General features: G+C 49.2%; 2 protein-coding genes across 6 annotated transcripts; one reads left to right on the top strand and one right to left on the bottom strand.

The window, feature by feature from the left end:
• Window positions 1-962: 962 nt before the first annotated feature.
• On the bottom strand, window positions 963-4461 carry UBL5 (ubiquitin like 5). Of its 4 annotated transcripts, none has more exons than XM_065575621.1 (5): window positions 4329-4461; window positions 3962-4026; window positions 3317-3400; window positions 1824-1861; window positions 963-1241 (listed from the first exon to the last, which is right to left on the bottom strand). In XM_065575621.1, exons 2-5 carry the CDS (start codon window positions 4015-4017, stop codon window positions 1198-1200), a joined length of 222 nt encoding a protein of 73 aa, XP_065431693.1. In that variant the 5' UTR covers window positions 4018-4026; window positions 4329-4461; the 3' UTR covers window positions 963-1197. The 4 variants fall into 4 exon arrangements, with proteins under 4 accessions (XP_065431693.1, XP_065431696.1, XP_042699623.1 ...); XM_065575624.1 differs by having other exon boundaries at window positions 3962-4022; window positions 4329-4453; XM_042843689.2 differs by having other exon boundaries at window positions 4332-4387.
• Window positions 4416-11498, top strand: FBXL12 (F-box and leucine rich repeat protein 12). Of its 2 annotated transcripts, XM_065575620.1 has the most exons (3): window positions 4416-4547; window positions 5062-5134; window positions 5797-11498. In XM_065575620.1, exons 1-3 carry the CDS (start codon window positions 4453-4455, stop codon window positions 6568-6570), a joined length of 942 nt encoding a protein of 313 aa, XP_065431692.1. In that variant the 5' UTR covers window positions 4416-4452; the 3' UTR covers window positions 6571-11498. The 2 variants fall into 2 exon arrangements, with proteins under 2 accessions (XP_065431692.1, XP_042699621.1); XM_042843687.2 differs by lacking the exons at window positions 4416-4547; window positions 5062-5134 and adding an exon at window positions 5516-5681.

Below are 11498 nucleotides of genomic sequence, written 5' to 3'. Positions count from 1 at the left end.
AGAAGACAGGGGAGAAGTCACTACAGGTAAAATAGAGGAAGGTGAAGCACAGGTGTCTGAGAAAGTAAGTCACCAAAAGTCCAGCAGATGGAGCAGCTACAGGCAATGAGATAAGAATTCAAGAAGATATTTCAGTTTGTGCTGCTGAGAATGCAACTAGTTCCTTATTCCAGTAGAGGTACAAGGACGTACAGGGTGGATCTAGTTAAAAATTATGCTAAAGGAGACAGGAAAAGGGTTACAAGGGGATAAATACAACAGCTGTGACAGAAGTGGTACCAGACAGACTTTACCATGGAAACCAGGAGATGGCCTGGGTTAAGAATGAAGGTATTCAGAAATCTATTATTACTATTGCGGTTATTTGTTAAAGTGCTTTTTAATCAATTGCTCTCCTCTCACTCTTGCTGCCAATCATGTCTCATTGATGTAAATTCTCAGGCTCCTAGCCAATCATTGACAATTACAGAGCTGAATGAACAGTTTAGAGAGGTTTTTTTGGGAGTGGGATTTTGGAGGGGCAGGGGAGGTTGTGTTTGAAGGTTCAGTGAGAATGATAGGGCAGAGCATATACAAGGTTATAGTACCTACCAACACAGGATGCCTATAGCTTGGGCAGAGGCTGTTATAGAAACAAACGCGATGGGAGTTGCTGTTTGCATGTTCCTGCCCGGATCGTAGCTTAACCACAGAACTACTGCAAAGTTTTTCTTTTAAAAAAGAGAAAAATCTAAATTTTAAATAACAGATACATTTGCTTGGGTTTGTGCTGCTTAAGCTACCTAGAAGAGAGTCCCTCTCAGCAGATGCATAGAGAGTGCTACAGTATTCATCTTATTCCAGAAAGCTAAATGGCCTAGACCACCACCACTGCTTTCCAGCCACTATATTCATTAGGGCTACTGTGGCAGTTACTGAGGAAGAGAGATTTCTTCTAACTTAAAAAGCCAGGAGTAGGACACTGAAGTTGTCAGGAGACCTTTATTACAAACAATTTTTTAAAACAAAATCTACCTTCTTACAAGTTTGCAGCTAGTTTTATTGCCATCAAAGCTAAAGACATCTGATAAAACTACATGCACAACTTGAGCTTTTAATTTTTACCTTACATGAAATAAAGTTTATAGACAAGTTTTATATTAGAAAAAAAAATAGAAAAGTGATGCCTGCCATGTGCAACTGCAGCTAGAGTCAAGGCTACTGATAATATAACTCCAGGTTCATGCCATCATGGATTTCATCTGGAAGGATTGAGTTAAGGGGAATTCCACAGGAAATGCTCAAACTCAAATGGAAGAAGGCATTAAGTTTCTACCAGTTCAATAATTCAAAATAAACTACAGCAGCAAATTTATTCTTTGATACATTGTACAAATTCTTAACAGAATTCTCCTTCCCACTTGTGTTTCTGTCCCAAATGGACAAACTAAACTGCTAGTGTTATGGAAGGGAACAGGGGTCATGTGAGACATTGTAAGCATCAACATTAGAAGCAGCAGCATCTTAACTCCGCATATTAGTCCCCGTCATATGCTACCCCACTCAGTTTAGTAAGGGACTTTTTCCTGTAGATTCACCAGTTATCTTATGATGGCCTATCAATACTGTCAGTCACCAGTACCCCAGGGGATAAGCAAAACCTCTGGTTTGTGACAAGGAACTATGTCAGATTAGGAAGGGTCTCTGTCTAGCTATGTATTTATAATGTGCCTGTCACTCCACTACTTAGGTTGTGGATCTTGTAAGTGACAGTTATTTTAACTAGACAAAGGGTTTCTCCAGAAGCTGCAGTTTACTTGGACTATTCTAATGTTCAAGGATACAGTCTCCCAGTGATACATGGTCCTTGAAGATTGTGTACCTGCACAAACGTTTTAAAAAGGAAGTTAGTCAAGAACAGAAGTCTAATACAAGAATTAACAAAAGGAAGTGTAGTCAATAAGAATGGAACAATTGTGATAATATCCAGAGGTTTGCTGGTATCAGTTATTACATTAGAAAATCAATCATTGAAATGTTACAACAGGTTTCTGAAACAATGTTTTTTTAACAAATGCCAATCATGAATTCCATGGGGAAAGGGAAGAGGCAGCCTATGTGCAGTTACTGTGTTAAATATATAACTTCACATATAGAAGTTAGAATGGCCATACTGGGTCAGACCAAGGTCCATCTAGCCCAGTATCCTGTCTTCCGACAGTGGTCAAGGCCAGGTGTGTCAGAGGGAATGAACAGAACATGTAATCATCAAGTGATCCGTCCCCTGTTAGGGGAACAGCAGGAAATTCTGAAAAAAAGATGGAGAACCAAGTAAAAATCTTGAGTCGAATGTCACTGCAGGTGAGAATATGAAGGAAAACTCACTCAGCAGCATTCATCCAGAATAATTTGTAGTTATTTATACTTTTGTTTTACAAAGTTTATAGCTGCTGGCCTGCCTCTGAGACTTTAAGTGAGAGGTTTGTCCATGGAGCCCCCAGGAACATTGGACAATGGGGAAGGTACAGAATGTGAAACATCTGAGAATTAAAAAATTGAGAACCTAAACAGAAATCTTAAATGAACACTCACTGGAAGTCTGCACCACATGCCTCCTCTCCCTAGGATCACCCTTTCTGTTGCATTCTTTAAGATTTCGCATTCATCCCAGAGTGCATCAGAAACTAGTGAGACACATTACCTCAAATGCAGCCATCTCTGGGTATGTGTGGTGGGAGGGGTGTGGATTGTAGCTGAAGACTGCATCAGACACACCCACATGCAGGGAAGTGCACAGAATTCAGTTTACCTGCCTTGGGAGGATGAAGAGCTAAAATGACCCTGCTAGGGATTGAAATCTGTAGCTCCAGGGAGTCCCAGTGCATCAAGCCTGCTAAGGTGGGGGTGGCCAACATGCGTCTCTTTAGAAGTTAATATGTGGCTCCTTGTATAGGCACCAACTCCAGGGCTGGAGCTACAGGCACCAACTTTCCAATGTGCCCACGGGTGCTCACTGCTCAACCCCTGGCTCTGCTACAGGCCCTGCCCCCACTCCACCCCTTCCGCCCCCTCCCCTGAGCCTGCAGTGCCCTCGCTCCTCCCCCCCAGAGCCTCTTGCACACCACGAAACAGCAGGGAGGGAGGAGAGTTGATCAGTGGGGCGGCCAGTGGGCAGAAGGTGCTGGGAGCGGGGTGGGGAAGCTGATGTGGGGCTGCTGACGTGTTACTGTGGCTCTTTGGCAATGTACATTGGTAAATTCTGGCTCCTTCTCAGGCTGGCCACTCCTGTGCTAAGGTGTTTCCTTCCCTCGCCCCTGCGTTTAATTCACCCACTTACCATTTCTTCAGCACAATTTTGTCCCAGCGGGTCCCAGTCTGAGCTGCAATGAGTTTCTTCAGGTCGCCGATTGTGTCCTCAGTGCTGAGCAACACGGTTAAGGAAACTACATTCGCACCCACGTACCGAGCGCCTGGACAAAGCGGCATTGACCAGGGCCAGAATCCCCCTCCTCCCCAAGGAGCTAGAGTCAGGGGTCGGCAGCCTTTCAGAAGGGGTGTGCCGAGTCTTCATTTATTCACTCTAATTTAAGGTTTCGTGTGCCAGTCATACATTTTAATGTTTTTAGAAGGTCTCTTTCTATAGGTCTATAATATATAACTAAACTATTGCTGTATGTAAAGTAAATAAGGTTTTTAAAATGTTTAAGAAGCTACGTTAAATGCAGAGCTCCCTGGACCGGTAGCCAGGACCCAGGCAGTGAGTGCCACTGAAAATCAGCTCGCATGCCATAGGTTGCCTACCCCCTGGAGACATTTATAGTCACCTTTCCCACCTGTCACGTTACAGATACCCACCACCACGGCATCTCCCAGCGGGTAGGGTGCTCTCGCTAGGAGAGGAAGAGGCGCTGATGGAAGCTCCCATTCCCAAACGCCCCAAGGCTCCCACAGGCCGTACCCCAGCATCCCCTCCGGAGGATACTTGCATTTGACTCGCACTTTCTTGCCCAGCCGGTCGTTGCAGACAACTTCGATCATCCTGCCTGCCTGGGGGGAGGCGAGAGGCGTCAGGGGGGGGGGAAGGGGTGACCCCGCCCAGGGCTGGGGAGAACTGGGGCTGAGAGCAGGGGGGGAGGGGGACTCTGGCGGGAGGGAGAGGTTGGGGGGTGGGGTGACCCCCCCGAATGGGGAGAATTGGGGCTGAGAGCGGGGGGGCCGGGCCTGGCTGGCTGGGGGACTCTGGCGGGGTCCCTCCCCAAGGCGAGGGCGGAGCCGGCCCTGCCGGGAGCCGACGGACGGACGGACACTGAGACGAGGGGGGGGGAGGCCGCGCCCCTCCCGGCACCTACCGCCGCTGCCCGTAAGCGCCGAGGAGCTGCTGGGGAGTCTGACCCGGAAGCGGAAGTGCTCTGCTAGCGGCAGGAAGTCGGTGTGGCCGGGGCCGGGCGGAACCGGAAGCGGAAGTGTCTGGCGATGGCGGCGGCCGCGGGTCTGGGGGCGCTGCCCGACTCCCTCCTGCTGGAGATTCTGCGGCTGCTGCCGCTGCACGAGCGGCTGCGCGGGGCCAGGTGCGGCGCGGCCCCCCCGGTCCAGCCCCTGTCCCCCCCCCGGGGCGGCTCGGTCCAGCCCCCCCTCCTCCTCCTCCCCTCCCCCCGGGCGGCTCGGTCCAGCCCCCCCCATCCTCCTCCCCCCCCCCGGGCGGCTCGGTCCAGCCCCCCCCATCCTCCTCCTCCCCCCCCGGGGCGGCTCGGTCCAGCCCCCCCTCCTCCTCCTCCTCCCCCCCCCCCAGGGGCGGCTCGGTCCAGCCCCCCCCCATCCTCCTCCTCCCCCCCCCCCGGGCGGCTCGGTCCAGCCCCCCCCATCCTCCTCCCCCCCCGGGGCGGCTCGGTCTGTCCTCCCCATCCTGCTCCTCCCCTCCCCCCCAGGGGCGGCTCGCTCCAGCCCCCTGCTCCCCCCACCCGTGGCTCGGCCCACCTCCTCCATGCCCCCCCCGGTGGATGAGTTCGTTCCCTGTGCCCCCCACAAAATTGAGCATGGCTGCTGCTGTCGGGATCGTAACTTGCCCTGCTGGTGTTCCCACAGGGTCTGCAGACGCTGGCACAGGCTGGTACAGGACAAGATGCTCTGGAGATTTGTGGATTTAAGGCCCTACAAGGTACCAGCCCAGCTGTGTCCCTGCAGCATGTCTCCCACTCGAGACCACTCCAAGGGGCTCATAAATGCTGTCCCGGGGAAGGGGTAGAGGGGCCTTTGGGGACCTGACGCCTGCATCCGGGATTCAACATGAGATGGTGATTGAGAGAAGAGAAGGAAGAGAAGTGGCACAGTGAGGCTATCCCAGGGGCAGATCTTGCACATATGGGGCATTGGGGGAGGGAGCTGCGTATGGGAGGCTAGTGTTAGATGGGCAGAGAGCCCATGAGATCAGCTGGACCAGTTTCTGAAGAGCATTTAAAACCAGGAGGGTTGTTTTAAGCAGCTCCCTGGAGTCAGGGATGGTGTCTGAGGACAGAGACTGAGTATGTGGAGGAGAAGGCAGCCACAGCATCTGACACGTGCTGGAGTGTGGAGAGCAGAGACTGAGGTTGCTCATAGGGAAAGGAGCTGCAGCAGTCAGGGTAAGAGGAGATCTACTGCAGGGTCGTGCCTGTGGCTTATCCTACGGGTGTGGAGTAACTTCCTTAAAGATGAAGGGGAAAGAGGTATGTGAAGAAGAGCGGGGATGGGCCTTTCCTTGCTCGTTTACTGCTTCTGTTGGGTGTGTTGCGTGTCTTGTCAAGGTGCTAAGTGCTCTGTTGCTTGCTCTCTTGTGCTCAGCTCAGCTCCAGGATCCTGTGGCACCTGCTAAGGCAATACCTGCGCAATAGCCTGAGGGTACTGAAAGTGAGAGGAGCTCTCTACTCCATGAGAAAGCATGAGTTCCTTTCCCCAGCGCTGCTGCAGGCACTCGGGAAGCAGTGTCCCAGCCTCTATCACCTGTGCCTGACCCAGGCTGACCTCCGTCGGCTCCCATATGACTGTATACCGTCTTCTCTAAAGAGCCTGAAGCTGAGCCAGTGTGAGATCCCAGCTGTGTGGTTCCAAAAATCTGCATCTCCAGAGACTCCCAGAGTCCTGCCACAACTGCAGCATCTCATGATCCATAACGTCTCTGCCTTTTCTGATCAGCATCTGCTTAACGTATCATCTCAGACCAGCCTAAGGACACTGACCCTCTCTGGAACCTACCGGCTGACGGACGCTGGAATTCAGAGAGCAGCCCCATATCTGGAGGACCTGGAATGCCTGGTCCTGCGCAAATGTGTCATTACAGATGCTGCTGTTCACTTCATCGGGCGTCACATGAAACAGCTCCGCTCTTTGGAATTCAGCAATACTTGTTCCCTAACAGATGCAGGCCTGGCTTGTTTAGCAGCCTTGAAGTGCTTGGAAACCCTCCACCTCGAGTCCAGGTTTAAGCTTTCCCCCGATGCCATTGTTGCTGTGTGCCAGGCACTCCCCCAGTTAAGCAATCTCAATTTAGATGGGATTGACTTTGAAGACCAGACAATACATAAAATTCAGGCAAGTTTGCCCAACTGCCGTTTCTAATGTGCTCCCTGACACACATTCTGAGGCGAAATGTTAACAGTGGGGAGTTGTATGGAACACATGAGGGTGAGCTGTGGGGTGTTCACCCCCCTGAAATAACTCCCAAAATTGCTTCTTCTGGGCAGGGTTGTACTCCCAGTGGCAGTTGCATTTATCTGTCATAGATTCATAGATTCTAGGACTGGAAGGGACCTCGAGAGGTCATCGAGTCCAGTCCCCTGCCCGCATGGCAGGACCAAATACTGTCTAGACCATCCCTGATAGACATTTATCTAACCTACTCTTAAATATCTCCAGAGATGGAGATTCCACAACCTCCCTAGGCAATTTATTCCAGTGTTTAACCACCCTGACAGTTAGGAACTTTTTCCTAATATCCAACCTAGACCTCCCTTGCTGCAGTTTAAACCCATTGCTTCTGGTTCTATCCTTAGAGGCTAAGGTGAACAAGTTTTCTCCCTCCTCCTTATGACACCCTTTTAGATACCTGAAAACTGCTATCATGTCCCCTCTCAGTCTTCTCTTTTCCAAACTAAACAAACCCAATTCTTTCAGCCTTCCTTCATAGGTCATGTTCTCAAGACCTTTAATCATTCTTGTTGCTCTTCTCTGGACCCTTTCCAATTTCTCCACATCTTTTTTAAAATGCGGCACCCAGAACTGGACACAATACTCCAGCTGAGGCCTAACCAGAGCAGAGTAGAGCGGAAGAATGACTTCTCGTGTCTTGCTCACAACACACCTGTTAATACATCCCAGAATCATATTTGCTTTTTTTGCAACAGCATCACACTGTTGACTCATATTTAGCTTGTGGTCCACTATAACCCCTAGATCCCTTTCTGCCGTACTCCTTCCTAGACAGTCTCTTCCCATTCTGTATGTGTGAAACTGATTTTTCCTTCCTAAGTGGAGCACTTTGCATTTGTCTTTGTTAAACTTCATCCTGTTTAACTCAGACCATTTCTCCAATTTGTCCAGATCATTTTGAATTATGACCCTGTCCTCCAAAGCAGTTGCAATCCCTCCCAGTTTGGTATCATCCGCAAACTTAATAAGCGTACTTTCTATGCCAATATCTAAGTCGTTGATGAAGATATTGAACAGCGCCGGTCCCAAAACAGACCCCTGCGGTATCCCACTCGTTATGCCTTTCCAGCAGGATTGGGAACCATTAATAACAACTCTCTGAGTACGGTTATCCAGCCAGTTATGCACCCACCTTATAGTAGCCCCATCTAAATTGTATTTGCCTAGTTTATCGATAAGAATATCATGCGAGACCGTATCAAATGCCTTACTTCACCCTTATCCACAAGGCTCGTTATCCTATCAAAGAAAGCTATCAGGTTGGTTTGACATGATTTGTTCTTCACAAATCCATGCTGGCTGTTCCCTATCATCTTACCACCTTCCAAGTGTTTGCAGAGGATTTCCTTAATTACTTGCTCCATTATCTTCCCTGGCACAGAAGTTAAACTAACTGGTCTGTAGTTTCCTGGGTTGTTTTTATTTCCCTTTTTATAGATGGGCACTATATTTGCCCTTTTCCAGTCTTCTGGAATCTCTCCCGTCTCCCATGATTTTCCAAAGATAATAGCTAGAGGCTCAGATACCTCCTCTATTAGCTCCTTGAGTATTCTAGGATGCATTTCATCAGGCCCTGGTGACTTGCAGGCATCTAACTTTTCTAAGTGATTTTTAACTTGTTCTTTTTTTATTTTATCTGCTAAACCTACCCCCTTCCCATTAGCATTCACTATGTTAGGCATTCCTTCAGACTTCTCGGTGAAGACCGAAACAAAGAAGTCATTAAGCATCTCTGCCATTTCCAAGTTTCCTGTTACTGTTTCTCCCTCTTCACTAAGCAGTGGGCCTACCCTGTCTTTGGTCTTCCTCTTGCTTCTAATGTATTGATAACAAGTCTTCTTGTTTCCCTTTATTCCCGTAGCTAGTTTGAGCTCATTTTGTGCCTTTGCCTTTCTAATCTTGCCCCTGCATTCCTGTGTTGTTTGCCTATATTCATGCTTTGTAATGGTGTCTGTGTTTGTGAAATGGACATTCATCCTGTCTGGAGGCAGAATTTTCTCTGGCTAAAACAATGAGGTGAGCAGTGTAGGACAAGGACCATCCTGACAGCTTGTATCACCTGAAAACAGGCCAGCAGAAATTCAGTTCTGCAGTCTGCTTGGCTGGGCTCCTAAAGTGACTTCTCACCTTCTCCTACTAAGAAAATAGCAAGGCCCGATTAATAGGTGGCATATGAGGACCAGTGACCCTATGAGCTTATTTAAATTAGAGGCAGTTTGGCAGCAGGGGGTTTCTCTTTTAAGTTTAACCCTTCTCACATTAAACATCAGGCAACAGGTGAATTATCCCCAAGCACAAGGGAGTAATTCAGCTGTTGTCCTGACACACAGAAGGGTTTGGCTACCCAAACCTTGGACTGTAGATAAAATTTAACTCAGGTCAAAAGGCATTAGCCATATTGTTGTGGTATGAGCATACTCCAAAACATGCCTAGTAGGAAGTGGACAAAGGATTGTGCAAACACCCATTTTAATTGCCCGGAACAGAACCTTTAAGGGGAAAGAACCCATCATGTCCATTTCACAAACACAGACACCACACAGGTCGGTGCATGTGCGGCTGTGATTGTGTCCTGTCCCGCAGGGTGGAGTGGTGGGGGTTCTGCTGCGACCCCAAGGATATGTGGAATGTGGGGGAGGGGGAAGTATAAGGAAGTCCCGGAATGCATTTGTCTGTGTGCTGCAGGGGGAGACAAGCACACACCTGTTCAGCCTGAAGTTCAGTCAGAGATCACAGCATGTCTGTTTGGTCCTTGAGCAGCACCATCATCTCTGCCTGTCCGTTTCTCCTGTCCTTGCTATCGCTCTGCATTCTGTCCCTGAGCGTCACCCTCCAAGCCTGGAATCTGACACAGCAGAACCTTACAGGACCTCCTGCAACGTGTCTTCCCATGTCCTCTTCTTTCTCCTGCTTATCTGGCCCAGCTGCTCTTTCAGGGTGGATGGAGAGACTGTCAAGGCCACGCTTGCAGCTGCAAAAGAAAACAGTGGACAGAGGTACTATTGTGAATGCATTCACGGCCCCACAAGTTACAAGCACAACATTCTCCCTTCTCCTTGGGATCCATAGAGCTGGGCAGCAGTCCTAGGCATGATGAGTACGTCCTGGGGGGCAGAGCGAGTTGGGTCAATAACTTGGGGTAGCTCCCAGGCATCAGTATAAGCAGACGGGGCAGTTGAGCTGAATACTGTCACCGTTTCCCACAGTCAATGGAGACTTTAGCGTATATCTTGCTCCTGAGGGTAACGGAGGCAGAAAGGAAACGGCTCCTGCACGCGTCCGGCTGCTGTTAGTCCGTGTGCTGCAATGATGCCTGCCGAATTGCTGAGTGTTGTGGGAAGGTGTCCTAGTAAGGCAGCCCTCCCCAGAAACCTTCGGCAGAGGATTGCAACCTACCTCCAGGAAAGTTTCCTTGAGATCTCTGTGGAAGATGCACGGAACATCCCGGGGCGCACAAACTGTTCCGCTGGGCCCCCTCTGTCTAACGGTACAGGGGAATGAGAAGCAGACAGCAACTCTACCTCTATTGGTTATTTCACTATCTCTTCTAACCTGATTAAAAACATGAACAGATGTCTGCCTGCAATACTGAAGCAAATGTCCTACTTACCAGAGGTTCTTTTCCCTGAATCAGACTTGCCGGTGCTGGATGATAGGGGCTGGCTCAACTGCTCTGGTGTCAGGAAGACACCACTGGAACCCCCGGTCGACTGTCCCCTACACTCCTCCTGCTCCTGTTCCTCGTCCAACACCTTGTACTCAGGGTTCACGGCAGTGGTGCATGACTCTGACTCCTCCGAAGTATCCACAGGGCCCTCGGGGTGGTGGTGGGGTCACCGCCAAGGATGCCATGCAGCTCCTTGTAGAAACAGCGTATCTGCGGCTCTGCACCAGAGCAACTGTTTGCCTCCCTTGCCCTCTGGTGTGTCTGCCGCGGCTCCTTGATTTTCATGAGGCACTGATGCATTTCCCTCTTGTAGCCCTTCTCCACCTTGTCCCAAGCCATCTGTCTGTAGATATCTACATTTCTATGGCTGGATTGGAGCTGTGCCGGCACAGATTCTCCCCAGAGACCCAGGAGATCCATCACCTCCTGTGTACTCAAGGCAGGAGTGTGTTTGCTGCATGGAACCAGCATGGTCAATTGGGCAGATGCTAGGTGAGCTCTCCATGCTGAGCAAACAGGAAATGAATTTAAAAGGTATGTGGCGAGTACCTGGCCACCGGACAGTGGAGTTCAAAACAGTGACTAGAGCGGTAGTGGTGTGGCATTGTGGGACACCTCCTGGAGGCCATTAAAATTGATGTAATTAACACCGTGTCTACACTGACACTTCATCGTCATAACTATGTTGACTTAAGTGCTACGCCTCTTGTGGAGGTGGAATTATTAAGTTCACGTAGCGGGTGATTTACTTTGTCAGGAGCATCATTATAGGGTAGATGCTGACCGAATAAGATTGACATAAGCCACCTTGCGTTGACCTAACTGTAGCATAGATCAGACCCAAATGTATGCGAATAACTAGAGCATAGATCTCAGGTGGTATATTTGAGTAATATTAGCAAGCTGCCAGCAGCCAGATCCTGCACCTGGTTTGTTGGATTACATTGCTGTCCATGGCTGCTTGTGCCTTCTGTTGGTTAAATACTCCCTCATCTTTACCTGCTGTTACAAAGTCCTGAGTTCATGTTAGCAAGTTTTGGCTGACATTAAAATGGTAGCTGTTATGAAGTTTCCATTCTAGGACACACTGAGGTTTTGAATCTGCTGAGTTGTTATCTGTAATCAAATGTCAAATTTATTTATAAAATAAAAATGCTTTTAGATCTGTAAA

The sequence above is a fragment of the Chrysemys picta genome, chromosome 22 (assembly GCF_011386835.1).
Source record: "Chrysemys picta bellii isolate R12L10 chromosome 22, ASM1138683v2, whole genome shotgun sequence".
Lineage (NCBI taxonomy): Eukaryota > Metazoa > Chordata > Testudines > Emydidae > Chrysemys > Chrysemys picta.
This window is presented reverse-complemented; position numbering and strand designations above follow the sequence as displayed.

Bases quoted from the DNA above. Each gene is read 5' to 3' on its own strand.
- UBL5 (XM_065575621.1), bottom strand. From the start codon at position 4,017: ATGATCGAAGTTGTCTGCAACGACCGGCTGGGCAAGAAAGTGCGAGTC. The intron at 3,401-3,961 runs GTATCCTCCGGA...CGTGTTGCTCAG, and splicing joins AAAGTGCGAGTCAAATGCAA to CACTGAGGACACAATCGGCG. The intron at 1,862-3,316 runs GTAAGTGGGTGA...ACGTTTGTGCAG, and splicing joins AAAATTGTGCTGAAGAAATG to GTACACAATCTTCAAGGACC.
- FBXL12 (XM_065575620.1), top strand. From the start codon at position 4,453: ATGGCGGCGGCCGCGGGTCTGGGGGCGCTGCCCGACTCCCTCCTGCTG. The intron at 4,548-5,061 runs GTGCGGCGCGGC...GTGTTCCCACAG, and splicing joins GAGCGGCTGCGCGGGGCCAG to GGTCTGCAGACGCTGGCACA. The intron at 5,135-5,796 runs GTACCAGCCCAG...TCTTGTGCTCAG, and splicing joins TGGATTTAAGGCCCTACAAG to CTCAGCTCCAGGATCCTGTG.